Source organism: Macrotis lagotis, chromosome X (genome assembly GCF_037893015.1).
Source record: "Macrotis lagotis isolate mMagLag1 chromosome X, bilby.v1.9.chrom.fasta, whole genome shotgun sequence".
In the NCBI taxonomy this organism is placed as follows: Eukaryota; Metazoa; Chordata; class Mammalia; order Peramelemorphia; family Peramelidae; genus Macrotis; species Macrotis lagotis.
In genome coordinates, this window is record NC_133666.1 from 327832360 (window position 1) to 327849586 (window position 17227).

General features: G+C 34.7%; 1 protein-coding gene across 1 annotated transcript in view; it reads right to left on the reverse strand.

Annotated features, from left to right (window-relative positions):
- Nucleotides 1-17227, reverse strand: part of GALNT1 (polypeptide N-acetylgalactosaminyltransferase 1) — a 159274-nt gene that overhangs the window by 72975 nt on the left and 69072 nt on the right. Inside the window, exon 3 of the mRNA XM_074199497.1 lies at nt 11715-11889. Coding sequence (XP_074055598.1) covers nt 11715-11889 — 175 coding nt within the window. The remainder of the gene's footprint in view (nt 1-11714; nt 11890-17227) is intronic.

Below are 17227 nucleotides of genomic sequence, written 5' to 3' on the forward strand. Positions count from 1 at the left end.
AATTCAAACATCTTTATTCATATGTTTATATATGAAAAATTTTCTGAAATTTAATTTTTCTAGTCACCAGTTACTGGAACCAAAGAATTAACATATATCCTTGCATAGGCAATTATGTCCTTATTCTGATCAAATTCTGGGACATTTGATTTTCTCATATCTGATACAGTAAAAGTGGGTAAATTTTGACAATTTCATCAGATTAAAAAAAACTGTTCTGGGATAATACTTGTTCAGAAAGAAGTCTGCTAAAAAGGTATCAATTCGGACTACAACAACTTCAAAGAGAAGTTTAATTAATTCAAGTAAACAGTCATAACAAGGAGACCAACTGAATCTAAAAACAATCTTGGTCATTAAAAACTAAGGAGAAGCTGGTCAGGAGCAAAATACAGTAAGAATAGGAGCAGGGGCAACTAGGTGGTGCAATGGATAGAGTGCCAGCCCTGGAGTCAGGAAGACCTTGGTTCAAAGCCATTCTCAGACACATAATAATTACCTAGCTGTGTGACTTGGACAAGTCACTTAACCCCAATGCCTTGCAAAAAAAATTTAAAAAAGAATAGGAGCAAAGAGCAAAAGGAAAGAGAAAATGCTAAAACCAAAGAAACACCTAACCTGAAATGGAAGTGCAAAAGAAGTAGATGAGACAAAATGTGGTTACTCTGAGGACAGCCTCCTGAGGACTCTAAAATATGACTCAAAGTTCTATGTCCCTAGCCCCAGTCTCTCCCCAAAACTTCAGTCTCATGTCACTAATACTTCTGAATGAATTGCCCCAAAACATCTCAAATTCACCTTGTCCAAAAAAATCCTCATTAATTCTCCTTCTACCTAAACCCACACACCTCTTTTGTTTTTTACAAGACAAGAGGGTTAAGTGACTTGCCCAAGGTCACACAGCTAAGGGAATTATTAAGTGTCTGAAAAATTTGAACTCAGGTCCTCCTGCCTCCAGGGTTGGTGCTTTATTCACTGTGCCACCTAGCTCCCCTCACACACCTCTTTCAAACGTCTCTCTATGTTGAAGGCACCACAATTCTTCCAGTATTCCAGTGTCACTATTCCTCATTCCACATATTCAATCACAGTTGCAACTCTTGCCATTCTACCTTTACAACAATCCTTTATATCCCATCCTTTTTCATTAGTAACACACCATTTTAGTTCAGGCCCTTATTACCTTGGATTATAGCAATGGTCTCCTAATTGGGTTTCCTCCTCCAAATAAATGGATCCTCAAAACACTGATCTAACCAAGTCTCTCTCCTACTCAATAAATTTCTTCTGCCTCTAGGATTAAATATAAGGGCTTAATTTTTAAAGTCCTTCACAATCTAGCCCCTAATTATCTTTCCGGATTCATTCACTATACATTGTACATGTCCTTCATCCTGGGATTAAGCTAAAGCGACCTTCTTGCTATTCCTCATTTTTAACTCCCTAACCTGTCTCCCTGCATTTGTCTTGGTCTTTCCTCATGTTCTGAATGTTCTCCCACTTCACTTCTGCCTGAGAATCCCCTTTACCTTTGAGAAGTAGCCCATGCACTACCTTTTAACTTAAAGACTTTCCTGATCCTAACTGCTATTACTCTGTAAGTCAAACTACTTAGTATTTACTATCATATTCTTGGACCTTAGAATCACAGTTTGCATCTTTATGAATTCTTAAATCTCCTTATCTGAGCACACACTTTTGACATTCTACCTCTCTCTCTGCTTTGCTATTTCTCTGCAAGTCAAACTACCTAGTATTTATCATCGTGTTCTTGGACCTTACAATCACACATTGTTTGTATGTTTATGAATTCTTAAATCTCCTTATCTGAGCACACACTATTGATATTCTACCTCTCTTTGCCCTGCAACTCCAAATCCTGGGGATGCTTAGTAAATATATATTAAATTGAATAGAATAAGATTGTCTCCTCAAATTCAGTAGAGCCCAGGGAGAAGAACAAAAGAAGGATATCCTGGAATGACAAGGGTTGAAATACCACAAAGGGTAAAAACTCTGCTTAATATAACTTAATATAATAATAATAATATAACTTTTGTCATTGAAAATACAAATGAGTGGAGGGTAGAAAGAGAATATAAAGCTTCCCAATTTCTGCTGAAGAATTGTAAGATTCGTTATTAGAGAGGAGTCACACACACATTATCCAGTTCAATCTCATTTTAGAGAAAAAAGAAAAAGAGGCTCAGAAGGCTGAAATCCTTTATCTAGAGATACTCAGAGAATGAAATAGATCTGGAAACATAACTAGTACATGTCTTTTAGGTCACACACGGCTCCTAAAAACTACAGACAGGTAAGAAAGAAATGGCTTAAAATTAAATATCCCAGGGCAGCTAGATGGCGCAGTGGATAGAGCATTGATCCTGGAATCAGCAGGAACTGAGTTCAAATTTGACCTTACACACTTAATCTGACCTCCACACCAGAAAGATAAAAATCATGAACAATTCACTGGGTAATGCAAGTATCAAAGCTAAAATTGGGGCAGAGCTCTTTGAGGAACAATGACAATAGAGGGAATAAAAATTTCAACTTACACTTTTTTTAAAATTCAGAATTTTTTTAATTTGCATTTTTCCAGTCTGTAGTGAGTTAAAAAATTTTTTTTCACTTTTTATTTTTATTTTATTTTCTCTAGGTACATGCAAAAAAACAAGTTCCAATGTTCACTTTTAAAACTTTGAATACAGAACTCTCTCCCTTCCTCCGACCATACTCCCCCCTCATTGAGAAAGCAAGCTATTTGATAAAGGTTAAAAATGTGTAGTCCTAAAAAACATCACCACAGTAGTTATCCATTGTAAAAGTAAACATTAACACCCCCCCCCAAGAGAAACCTCAAGGAAGATAAAGTAAAAAAAAAGTATGTAAAAAAGTATGTTCAGTCTTTATTCAGAGACCATCAGCCCTGTTCTCTGGGATGGATGGTATTCTTTATTCTAAGTTTTTCAGAGTTCTCTTGACTCACAGAATTGCTGAGAAAAGGTAAGTCATTCATAGCTGATCATCTTACAACATTGCTGTTATTTTGTATATGGTACATTTCCCATTACATTTGCTCAAGTAAATTTATTACTCAGAGCACCCTGTTCATCATTTCTTGAAATAGCAGAACAGCATCTCATCTTAATCACATACCACAATTTATTGAGCCATTCCCCAAACAATGGGCATGCCCCTTCAATCTCCAGCTCTCTGCCACCAGAAAAGAATTGCTATAAATATCCTAACACATATAGGTCCTTTTCCTTCCTATTTTTCAGGAATATAGACTTAGTAGTGGCATTGCTAGTTCTAAATTGCCCTATAGAATTGTTCAACTAATACTTTTTTAAGCATTGTTCAAAGTTACCCATGAATTCTGACAACACTTTCACTGCTTTTGCAGAATAGAAACTAGTTAGCAAAAACAGAAGGGTTCCCAGAAGACAAATTTCCTCTGAAGCTTCCCAGCTGAGTTCTTCCCCCACAACCTTTCATGGAATAGCATCCTAAGAGGCTGGGGGTGGGGGAGGGAGGGAAGAAGCTGAAACAATTAATAATAAATGTTTACTGGTTGACTGATAACAGTTTGGTTCCTCAGGTATCAAGAGTGTTACAAGTGAAGTTTAGAGGTAAAACAAGATTAGGGCAATCAAGATAGAAAAAATAAGGGAACAAAACCAGTTTTGATTTCCATTCTAGGGAATGGGACACTGAGTTACTGTGCTAGGTATGTTTTGGGTCAAGGAAGAAGGAAATATTGAATGTTGAATGCCTCTTTGTCAATAACAAGTATAATCATATTATCAGAGAGGGTGTTTTAAGGTTTACAAAAATGTTTACAAACACAGTTTCATCAAACTCATGTAAACTACAAATCTTCATATTTGCTAGTCACTGCTATTAAGTGTGTGATCAGTGACTTAAATCCAGATTTGCTAATTAGAAATCCAGAGCTCTTTCCACTGTACCATAAAAACTCCATAAAACTCAGTTAAAACCTCACTTCTTTCGAAGGGAGCAATCAGATTACCACCATTCCATTTCTAATTTATTCAGTGAACTGTCCCTTAGATAAGACTCAAGGATTCTCTGCATTAGAAGGGATTTCAGTGGTCCTCATCATTCTTATACCAAGTTTTTGCTACAACCTCAGTAGATAAGCTTTGATTTCCCAATGCAATTGCTCTATTTCTTGTTTTCGTCCTTACAGATTTACTTCCATTTTTTAAAGAAACATTTCAACCTCACCAATAAGAGTAGATATACATTTCTACATCTCACTGATGTTATATTCTAGGCTAACTCAAATATAAATAGTATATAATTTCTGTATGACAAAAATATATTTCATACCTCCAAAGTGGTTGTGTCTTTTTATTAAAAATCAATGTAAAACACCAATCCTATTCCCCCACCTTTAGCCAGCACAAGCAAGTTGCTTTACCATGGACGAGTAAAAATCTAGTACCTGTTTCAGATTTCAAAAGCAAGGAAGGTTTCAAGTAGACTTCTATAAATTGCTGAAGGAGATAGTTTTGAAAGATTAACTTTAAAGATGCTTAAACAAGAATACATAAGTCAAAAAAAAGTAGGCAGGGAAAAGGAAAGACATAAAAAGTTTTATAATTGGATTCTGTAACACTGTTCCCAGAGAATAAGAGCAACCTTAAATTCTATCATATTCTAGGTCCTGCTTACTGTCCAAAATATATGCATTTATAACTTCTATCAAATTGCTTGCCTTTGGAAAGAAGGAAAGAAGGAGGGAATTTGGAATTCAAAATTTAGGGAAAAATGCTAAAATTGTTTTTACATGTAAATGAAGAAAAATAAAATATTAAATTTCTTTTTTAAAAACGTGAAGACAAAGAAGAGGAACCTGGAGATAAATGAAAAGTATGCATGCATGTATGTGTTAACAGACTAGTTCAATACTAGGATAACCCATTCAGCTCTATATCAGAATCTGGATAAAAAGGTAGTAATTTATTCTCTTGCATTTTTACTGGAAAAAAAAAGATAATTAAATTGAACTTTTAGAGTTATTGTAAATCTTATTTAGGCTTCTCTGAATGAAGAGCCTGAGTGCAATTAGCCCAAAGTCCCTGCATTATCAAGGGAAACTCCATTTATAAGAAATCTCTATTTTATTTGTACTCTGTACTGGCTTCTTTTGTGACAGTGGCAAATATCTTCTGAGTTTGCTTTTTATTGTTTACTATGTTTCCCTCTTTCAAATATCTTAATATCTGATACTGCAGTATTCTCAAAATTGTTTTTGCCTCCAACACAGACCTCCCATTGTGCATATTTGGTCTGATTCAGCCTCTTCTTCTGTATTTATTTTCTTTAATTGTCATTTTTATGCCCTCATGAAGTATGCTGGGAGCTGTGGCATTGAATCTACATGTTTTAACTCCAAGGTAACTGATGCAGTTTTATTGCATTTAGGTAAATGGAAGACAGAATTTGTGATGAGAACATGAAAATGTACAAATCTTCAGTAGTAGGTGACCATTACTATTGCTGTGTCCAACTCCATTCCTCCCAAGGACTTCCAGACATGTCTGGTAGTCTGAGTCTGAGCCTATTCTAGTATTAAAATCATCCAGAATGATAAGCTTGACCTCTTTTGATACAATGATCATAAGAGTTTCCAGGTCTCCATAAAATTTTTCTTTTGACTTCATCAAGGTTCATCATAGTGGGAGCACAGACACTTCCTTCAAGTAGCAATCTAATTATCATGAGCCTGTCATGCACAACTTTTGGTAGGCATTCAAGCATGTTGATAAATTCTTCAACTTGAAAAGGCTACAAACCAAGAGTAAATAGAGTGTTGGTGCATGATTTTCTCTTTGCTTATGATGGCACACTCAATACAACCTCTGAAGTTGAGATGCAAAAATAAGTATAGATGATTGTCTGCCACCTGTACTAATTTTGGTCTAGGAATTAACACCAAAAAAACACAGGTGCTCCATCAGACAGCACCACACCATCCACATGTGGAACTATCAATTACAGCAAATAGAGAAGTTCTTCCGAGTTCTGTGGACAAGTTCACTAATCTTAGTAGTGTCCTTTCCAGGGAAGTACACATTAACAATGAGGTTGGCACAAGAATTGCCAGAGCTGGCTCAGTATTTGGGAGGCTCCAAAGAAAATGTGGAAAAGAAGAGGTATTAGACTGACTACTAACTGAAGGTCTACAGAGCCGTTGTACTGATGTCATTGCTATATGCCTGTGAAACCTGGACAGCCTACCAGGGCCATGTCAGGAAACTGACTCGCTTCCATTTAAATTGTCTTAGGAAAATTCTGAAGCTCATCTGGCAGAAGATACCTGATACTGAGATTCCTTCTTGACCTAAACTGCCTAGCACTCCAATATTACTACAGATAGTGTAACTACATTGGATTCTATGTTGTTAGAATGCCAAATGTACATTTGCCATAAAGACTATTTTATAGAGAATTCATTCAGGGCAAGTGGTCACAGTGGGGTCAGAAAAAGCAAGACTGGGACACCTTGAGGTCTCTCCTAAGAATTTTAGAATTGATTGTACAGTATGAAAGACACTGGCACAGGATGCCCAGAATGGCATGCCCTCATCAGTGAGGGTGCTGTGCTCTGTGAGGAAGGCAGAACTGAAAGAGTTCAAAAGAAAAATGAGATATACAAGTTTAAAGTAACCTCCCCAGGTGTTTACATGGATGATCTGTGCCCAACTTGTAGTAGAGCTCATACTGGTCTGATCAGTCACAGCTGTACACATTGTAACATAGTGATGTTATTTTTTTGGTCTTCTTAATAAGAAAGGACAAGAACCAACCATCTAACTATCCAATCAATGTAGATATTGTTAATAGAGCTTTTATTTTGAAGTAGTGGGTCTCCAGTGTTCTTCCCAGTTTCATCAGTAATCTGGCTTTTAACCAAATCACATCTCATGCCAGACTTCCTAGAAACTCATGTTTCTTTCATTGCCTCTTGTTATAAATGAACGTCTGATTTTCTGAAGAAGCTATATTCATATCTGAAACCTTCTTTTCCCCTAAAATTTTGAAAATCACTTTTATACCTAAATCAGTATTGCCATGGTAGCCATTTCACTTAATGTAGCAAGGACATCATCAAGTGTTTGTTAGCTAAGGTGGTTTCTAGGCTTTATCCTCATTGCATAAATTACTTAAATCCTGACTAAACTTCCATGGCTTGTTCTGAGACAGAGTTTGTTCCTTGATTTACTTCAAAGTTTTTAACATCAGTATTGTATTTAGATTAATCAAGTTGGAACTATTTTAATTGGTGCTGATTTCAATTTGTGCTTGAACAAGCTATTGTATACAATGGGGTAATTTGGAAATGATTTTCACATAAGTAACTAGTTACTCACTGTTTAAGACATTGTCAATTTTTTTTCTTTTTTTGGGTAATTTTATTTGGTGCCTACCAGACTAGTACCTCTCCACTCTCTTTTCTTAATAATGTATTCATCATGTATAGGCATGAGATTTCTTGTAACATAATTATATAATAATTATCTTCTTGGTCTTATTGCTTCATTATGCTATTGCTTATGGGTCACTCAAAGGGCAATAGAAAGAGATAAGGAAGGAAATAAGCTGTAAAATATCAACAATAATGAACTATGAGTAAGAAGCCAAATGAAAGATATCAAGGAAATATTTGACTAGAAAAAGGGATGTACTAATCATATTACAAAAGCAGTAATTAACAGGTTGATAATTCACATCCTGGAAACCATTAAAATGTTAATATACATAGAAGAAGGTTTCAAGGATGTTTGGGTAGACACCCTGTGGAAGGCTTATGAGAAGTCACGGATAAGAGTTCTACAATATGAGAAAGCACAGCTGAGTTGTTGAAAAACAATTAGCAAGATTACCCACATAAGGATATCACATGTCCTCAAGTCCTTTGATCTATATGATAAGACTCATGTCAAAAACTTCCCTTAGAAAACAACTAAACTGAAGGTCTACAGAGCCGTTGTACTGACCTCATTGCTATATGCCTGTGAAACCTGGACAGTTTACCAGTGTCATGCCAAGAAACTGAACTGCTTCCATTTAAATTGTGTTAGGAATCGAGATGGCTAGGTGGTTCAGTGGATAAAGCACTGGCCCTGGAGTCAGGAGTACCTGGGTTCAAATCTGGTCTCAGACACTTAATAATTACCTAGCTGTGTGGCCTTGGGCAAGCCACTGAAGAAAAAATTGTCTTAGGAAAATTCTGAAGATCATCTGGCAGGAAAGGATACCAGATACTGAGATTGTTTCTTGAGCTAAACTGTCTAGCATCCCAACATTACAACAGATAGTGCAACTACATTGGATTCTATGTTGTTAGAATGCCAAATGTACATTTGCCACAAATATAAGATATATAGACTGGAAAGCCTCCCATGTAATCCAACTTCTATTCATTTTTATCTTTTTCCTTTATCCTTTCTGACTCTGCTGATAGACACTGTCTACTTGCATCTTACCTCTTCTCTCAATTCTGTCATTACTAATATATAAATCAGTAAGTCAATTTGTTTGTAGGATGTTTTATTAATATCTAATGAGGTTTCATATTTTGCTCACCCTTGAGTACTATGTATTTTATTTTTTATTTATAACCCTTTGATACCTAATAACCTAGTAAATTTCTATTAAGAAAACTGTACTACTTTATTTTTACATTAAGCTAATTAAAAGTAGTAGACTTCTGGTACAGTGATATTTTGGCCCCTACTTAAAGCCTGACAGCAACAGAGAGAGCTCCATTCAATTGTGAAACAGATTTAAAGTAAATGTTTTCCTTATACTAAACGTTCTTAGATAATAAAGAAATCTTAATTCTCTTTCTACAGACAGCTAGTTAAATATTTAATAGATTTATGTGAAAGCAGAAAAAGCTATAGAGATCATATAAAGACCATATAGATCATATGATTCAATCTCATTTTTGAAGAGGAAACAGAGTCCAAGAAGAATTTAATAACTTACCTAAGGACACACAGTCATTAAGAAATATAGCTAGGATATGATCTCAAATGTTCAGATGACAAATCTAGTCTTTTTCCACTCTGCTATGTTTTATAGGAATACTTTCACCAGTCTAATAATCTTCTCTGATTTCATTCTATAGGGTTAGTTAATTTCTCTTCATAGATAACACACTAAATTATAAAAGCTAGGAAAATGTAAAGCTGAACAGTAACAAATCAACAAAAAAAATATTTCTAACTTGAATCTGTAATGCAAATAAAGTGATTTAATGTTTTTATGGATTTATCTAATAGTGTTAATTAGTGTTTACTTGATGGATTACAGTTTCATCCTTCTACCCAATTTCAATGCATAGCATATTTTCTTAAGTTCATGTTTTCTATATGAATTTTCCTCATGTCCCTAGAAAGTATCTTGTTCTATTATTTGGGGGATTGGGGGGATCTTTCTCTACCTCTCCACTATCCCTAATATAAGAATCATTTAACTAAACTGCTGTCAATATGATATCTGAAGTGTGGAAAGAGGGACAAGAAGTAAAAGAGGATAAAAATTGAACATCTCTATGGATAAGAGTTCTTCACTAAACAAAGAATAAGGGTCCTCATCAAAAATGAAATGGGGTAACATCAATTACATGAAACTGAAAGGTTTTGCTTCAGCAAAACTAATGCAGCTAGAATGAAAAGAGAAGTAGTTAATTGGGGAAAAATTCTTCATAGGAAATGTGTCTGATAGAGGAATGATATCTAAGATATATAGAAAATCAATACAAATAAATAAACAAAAAACAAAAGCCATTCCCAATGAGTAAATGATTCAAGTGACAAGCACCTGTAGACATTCAAAAATACCTGTTAGTTGACTAATTCAAAGTATATTAACAAGCATTTTTCAAAAAGTGATGCAAGATATTAGCAGTCTTGTGAAAAGAAGCTCCTCCAAATCACAAACAGAAGAAATGTGAATCCAAATGACTCTTGAAATTTCACCTCATACTCATTAGACAGGCAAGAATGACAAAAGACAAGAATGATAAATGTGGAAAGGGACTACAAGAAAGATACAATTGGTGGTGTTGTGAAATTGTTCAATCTTTCAGGAAAATAATTTGGAATTATACTTTAAAATAGCAAATACCTTTGGATCCAAGGATACTGGATCAAATACCCCAAGGAATCAAAGAAAAAAGAAAGTCCCATAACAAAAATATTTCTAGCACCACTTTTGTAAAAGCAAACTAGAAGTAAAATAAATGTCCATTGACTGGGAAATACTTGAACAAACTGGGGTACAGAAATGCAATGGAATATCATTATGCCATAACAAATGATAAATATGAAGAACTTAGAAAAACCTGTTAAGATTTGTGAGAACTGGATGAAGAGCAAAGTAAGAAGAACCATAAAAAAACTCACAGAATTATCACAATAAGTAAAAAGAAAAAAACAAAAAGAATTTCTGAACTCTGATGATACATACCTTTTATCTATAGACAAAGATGATAGGTAGCAGGTGTAGAATGAGGCAAACATTTTCAGACACATTAGCCAAGTGTTGACCTAGTTTGTTTAATACATTTATTTATAACAAGGGAAGGGTATGTGTATGGTGGGGGAGAGGATTGAGGGGTGTCACTCTAGGAAGTCATAATATTTTTTTTAAAAAAGGAAAAAACCACCAATACATTACATAACAAAACAAAACTAGGTCTCCAAATCCTCTGATTTTAAGAGGTATGAAATTGGCTACTTCTAAAACAAAGACTTTGATTTATTAATCAAGCAGACTATTTGCTATCATAACAAGTTCTGTTTTCAAGTTATAAAAGAAGTTATTTAAAAAAAAAGACCACTGGATTTACCTCTAGGAGTAGAGGAAAGGGTAGCAGAAGGAAGAGTAGAGTCTAGGCACATTATTTTGTTTTATCCAGACTAATCCTTCCTTATCAAGACTGGACCATTGTAGGAGACAAGGAATCTGTGGAAGACTTTATATGGAAAGACAGGGTGAACAAAAGGGTCTCTCAGTTTCAGCTATAATAATGATTGCTTGACCCCAGCCATCAGAATTGTATGGGTCACCTGTTCAACTACATAATGACTCCAATCTTAAACCCAGCCAGCCCAACCCCCTCTATAATAAGGAGAATCTCTGGTCTGAATTGCATAAGGCAATCTACTTAAAAATAACAACAAAAAAGGGCAGTCATAAGAAATGAGTCTCTGGATCCAGTCAGTGATGCAATAGATGGTAGTTGTGAAGGGTCTTTATTTAGAAAAGTAATCCAGTTCTTATTCAATAACAGTTCTTTCCTCAACCACATTGTAGTTCTCTTTGCACTGCCTGTTCAACATTTATGCTCAGGCCCTCCATAGGATACAATCATATGAATGCTTCTTAGCAAAGATACAAAAGTATTAAAAATTTTTATAATCTGTTTTTTAGGACAAATAGGTCATTTAACTTCAGAAGGCATATTAGATTGTCTGAAAAACAAAGTTCTGAAGCTCAGAACTGATGGCATCTTACTACCAATCTGACTATTCAAAAGATAAATTAGTAATTCAGTGACTTAATTCATCAACCATTTCAGCAACTAAGGTCAGTTTGCTGGAAAGTGAGGACATATTGTTCTCCATTTAATTTAAAAATACTATCAGTAAAACACAAGTACTTACCCTTCCAACCTAACATCCGGTAAAGTTCTGTTGAGTGCAATCATTTCACTTGCCATTAAATTGAACTGATTGATTTTAAACATCTCTTTCATCTTTTCTTGATCTTCTTTAGGAATGGCGACAGGTTTTCCCATTTCTCCCGGGCCTTCATGTGGTTTTTGTACTGGTTCTAAAACTAAGAATAAGGAGGCAATTTAACTAATAAATTATTAATTATACATAAATTAACTAATCTAGTTTTCTATTTTACAAATTTAAGAGTTCAAACTATCTAATTATAATTGCTCAACATTATTAAAAAAGCTATCAATTTGAAAAACAGATTCTCAAATAAGCCAATGGTGATGGGAGATACTTTACAATTAAAAAAAAAACCTCTTTCTATTAAAGGACTACTGACCCCATAGAAAGACTCAATTAACTAAGGGCCACACACAAATTAAAATTCCCTTAACTAGTGACTTTTTAAATAAATATAAAACATTCAACTTACCTCTTTTATATAATTAAGAACAAAGAATATAAAATTTTACTCAAAAATGGAAAAGGCAAATAGGAATATATTCCGCTGTTATATTAATTTAAGGGGAAAGAAAAAGGTAATGAGATGGGACTACAAGGAGAAGAAAGGATGGGAGAGAAGTTAATAAAGTGATATAATAATAATCAAGAAAGGAAATAGTGTATTATGACACAAATCAATGAATAAATTATGAGATTAGTATGCAAGTTGGAAAGCTATAATTTTCCTTCAAAATTCCAATTCTCTCTCTTTCAACAATTAACTAATGAACAGAGAATTTTTAGTACTCTGAAAATAAGATCAGTTCCTCCAAGGTGGAGAGGGAGGTGTAGAGGTAGGAATTATACCCCAAGATTACTAGAGAAAAGTCATAGAGGGTACTCTCTACAAGACGGCTACAGTAGTTCCTTGATGTCTATAATACAATCTGGAAATTTGGGTATAAAATTAAATTCTAAATATCTTTTTTTTCAAACTGCAAAAAATAACCATTTTCCAGGTGTTGTGACCCACACTTGTAGTTCCTGATGCTAGGGAAGTTAATGCTAATGGATCATATCAATCAAATGTTTGCACTAAGTCCAGTCACCAATATGAAAGTACAGGACCACCAGGTGTTAAAAGAAAGGCAAGGGGCGGCTAGGTGGCACAGTGGATAGAGCACCAGCCCTGGAGTCAGTAGTACCTGAGTTCAAATCTGGCCTCAGACACTTAATAATCTTAATAATTACCTAGCTGTGTGGCCTTGGGCAAGCCACTTAACCCCATTGCCTTTCAAAAACCCAAAAAAAAAAAAAAAAAAAAAAAAAAAGCAAAATGATCCAGATCAGAAAATAAAGAGCAGGTTGCAGCTTCTGTGTGAATCAGTACCAGGATTCAACATTGACTGAATGCTGCAGTTACAATCTATGAAGACTCAGACCTCCCCAATTCCTCCAAAACAAGAACAAAACCTATTCAAGGGAGTAATTGTGGTATAGACCTAGATCCTAGTTGAGTTCTGCCATTTAATTCACTATGATTTTAAAACAAGTCATTTAATTCAATTTAGTAAACATTTACTTCAGCAGCATCTATACTCTACAAAACACTCATCAGAGTATTGAGGTCACAAAGATAAAATGATAATTTTTCTAGCCTTCACGAAGCTTACAACTACTAAAAAGCATTAAAAAAGGAAAAGTCAAGATCTGGACAGTGTCATAAGAATACTTTAGAAAAATGAACATTTTTCATGTGGGAGGAAAAGGAATGGCTTCACAGAGCATTTGTATCTGAGGTGAACTGAAATGAAAAAAATGCTATTTAATAGGTAGAAAAAATGAGAAAGAAATCTAATTATTACTGAATAAACATTTTACTGAATAAACATTTTACTGGGTATTACTTGGTCTTAGGGATACAAATAAAAAGAATAAAAATAATCTCCACTCTCAAGGACATCTTTCACATTTGAATTAATTTGGAACCACACTTGCAACTGAAATAATTAAGCATGTGTTTAGTAAGTGCTAATTACTCTTCTAAACACTATGAATTGGACGATAAGAACAAGAGTACCTTTTTACAAGAGCCTTTACTCTCCAGGAGCTTATATTCTAATGGTACAATCACCATTAGCCAAAAAAACCAATGACTTAAGTGTATTTTAGAATCTAGTACTTATTCAAATTGATCTATACAATCATAAATTCAGGGGGTTAGTTACCTCTAAGAATGCCAAATGCAACCAATCTATGGCTGACAATATTATGCACCTCTTGTCCATGTTCTCTCTAAAGTTCAACACAGGAGGGTCCCAAGGAGCTAGGACAGAGGACTTCCTTCATCTATCATCTCTTCCTGGTGCATATTCCTTGGTCACATCTCTTACTTGGGTTCTATTTCAGAGCCCCTCCCTAGCTATATACTGCAGCTTTTCACACCAATTCTATGTACCACCCACCCACTGCCTTCTGTGTGATACTCATTTTTAGTTCTTCAGAGGTCATGACATGTTTCTCTCTCTGTCTCTCTCTCTCTCTCTCTCTCTGTCTCTGTCTCTCTGTCTCTGTGTGTGTGTGTGTGTGTGTGTGTGTGTGTTTGCAAGGCAAAAGGAGTTAAGTGGTCACACTGCTAAGTAAGTATTAAGCATCTGAATCCGGATTTGAACTGACGTCCTCCTGACTCCAGAGTCAGTGCTCTATTCACTGAGCCACCTAGCTAGCTATTCCTGATATTACAAGTTTTAATGCCACACAGAAACAATAAAATGTAAAAAGTTGGACCTTTGCTTTATGGGGAGCTTGGGATCAGTAAAAGCTTCATTTCACAGTCTCTCAAGAGCAATCCATTCTTTTCTCTTCACTTTGGACCTGTCTCACAGTCCATCCTAAACACACACGCTGATGGATAACTTCCAGAGGGCATTCATCATCATCACTGCTAGCATACAGATATACTTTAAGGTTTGCAAATGTCTCATTTTATCCACACTACAACCCCAAAACTATTATCTCTATTTTACAGACAAGGAGTATCTACAACATAAAGCAAAATGAGTAATATATATTATATGCCCAAAGTCTCATACTAAGCTTTGGGGGAAGATCTTCCTGACCTCAGAAAAAAGACCAGGCATGGCTTCGTTCACCAAATGAGTAATAATTAATTAAGTAGGGAACTCCCTCACTAAACTACTATACCAAACTAAAAAACAATTTCTTTAGCACACATTAAATATTCACTATGGACAAAAAGACAACGTAAAAGATGGTGTCAGACACACTGGCTACCACAAAGGAAATTATAATTTCATAGAAAGACTAAAGCATGTACATAAATAATTCTAATTCAAATTAGAACAGAAAAATTTAAGGTGGAGGATATCATTTCCTAATAAAGATATCAGAGATGGGATCATTGGGTACTTGAATTGAACCTTGAAAGAAAAGATTTCAACAGTTTGAGCAGGAGAAGAGAGGAAAATCTACTGCAGGCATGAGAGATCAGAGTGGGGTACTGTAAGAAACAGGGCTGATAAGTAGCAGAATATGATTAAAACTGAGGATAAGAATATAAACTCAGAAATTATGAGATAAACCTGGGAAATTATGCTACAAACAGACTGTAGAGAGACTAAATGTCAGGTTAATATGCATGTGGTTTAACAGGCAGACAAATCTTGAAGACTTCTAAGCAGGGAAGTAATGAAATTCATAGCAATAAATGAGTTGTTATATTGGCAGCATTAATCAGAAGAAGGGTGAGAAGAGAATGAAATAAAATTATTCAGATTTCAAGAAAATCCAACTTAACATATATAAAATAAAGCAATCCTTCCTACAAAATAAAAATGGACAAAATATGAAAATTTACAGTATTAAAAATAAACTTTAAAATAAAATAATTAGTATAAAATCAAAATACTGTGTACAAAAATGCTAACTCAAATTAGATATACAAATAATCTTAAATTTCTATTGAGAAATTCTTTGTTGGGGCAGCTAGGTGGCACAATGGATAGAGCACCAGCCTTGGAGTCAGTAGTACCTGGGTTCAAATCTGACCTCAGCCACTTAATAATTACCTAGCCATGTGGCCTTGGGCAAGCCACTTAACCCCACTGCCTTGAAAAAAAAATAGTAAAAAAAAAAACCAAACAACATTTCTGAAGAGAAATTCTTTGTTAGACATTCAACAAAGAGCAAGTATATCACATGTTAAATATTGTGTAAGAGTAACTATATGTAACTGTAACTATATATAGTTATATATAATCAATTCATTACAACTTAGCTAGAGATATCTAGTGGGGCTGCCTCAGAACTACATAATATCCTTATGCTACATGTATGGGATAACTCTCGCAAAATTTGCTGAAAAATAATACTATTACATTTAGAATCTTTCCAAGAAAGCTAGAGGTTTGGACTCAATAAATTTATCATTAAAAAGCATTAAAAACAAAGACTTCTCCCAGATGATGTTTGTCCTTCATTCTTGAAGAAGACTATAACAACAGGGAGGTGATGACATGACATGTAAGTGTATTGGATTTGAGTGAGGGGATGCTGTGCCTAAGTCACTAGCCTCACTTTCTCCTCTCATCTGGGTCCAGTGGCCAGATATGGATCAGGACAATGGAGAAGGTCCTGGATGTGAGACAATCAGGTTAAATGACTTGCACAAGGTCACACAGCTAAGTGGCAAGTGTCACATGAGGTTGGATTCAAACTCCTGTCCTCCTGACTGCACCACCTAGCTCCCCCAATATGTTGGCATATAATACAATGCAATGTGGCAGTTCTTCCTCATGGCTTTACAAGGCCCAGTGCATTTTTTTGCCTTCTCTGCCTTTCTAATATATACTAATAATAACTGAAACTTATATATATTTATCTATCAACTTAAAATATGAAAAGATATATATATATATGTATGTATATACATATATACATATATATATATGCCAATTGAGCCTCACAGGAAGTCTCTGATTTAGATACTATTTCTATTAGTCCCATTTTAAAGAGAAGCAATCTGAGTGAAGTGACTTGTTCATTGTTGTATCTGCTGGGATGCAAATCCACTTCTCCCCAGATCCCAGGCCTAATGTTCTTTTTTTAATTAAAATTCATTATTATGAACTTAATAATAATCATTAGGAAACATGAGCATTTCAATATAAAAAGAATAGTGATTTTCAGTTTTATAATTTGAGGCTTTTAAAAGAGTATATTGCATTCAAAATGGCAGTTATGAAATCTTTCTATCCCTTTCTGAATTTGTTTTTATAATTTTCAAAGTAAGGTATTTATAATAGTGTTCTTTTCTTTCTTTTTTGCATCTATTCCAACACCATTTCCATTATATAATGATTCCTTACAAACTGGTCTATTACACATTGAATCATTTATTTATTCAACAAATATTTGTTGACCGGCTCTCACTTGCAAGTTGCTGTTTAGGGATATAAAAATCCATGAGCTTTCAATCTACTAGGAGAGGA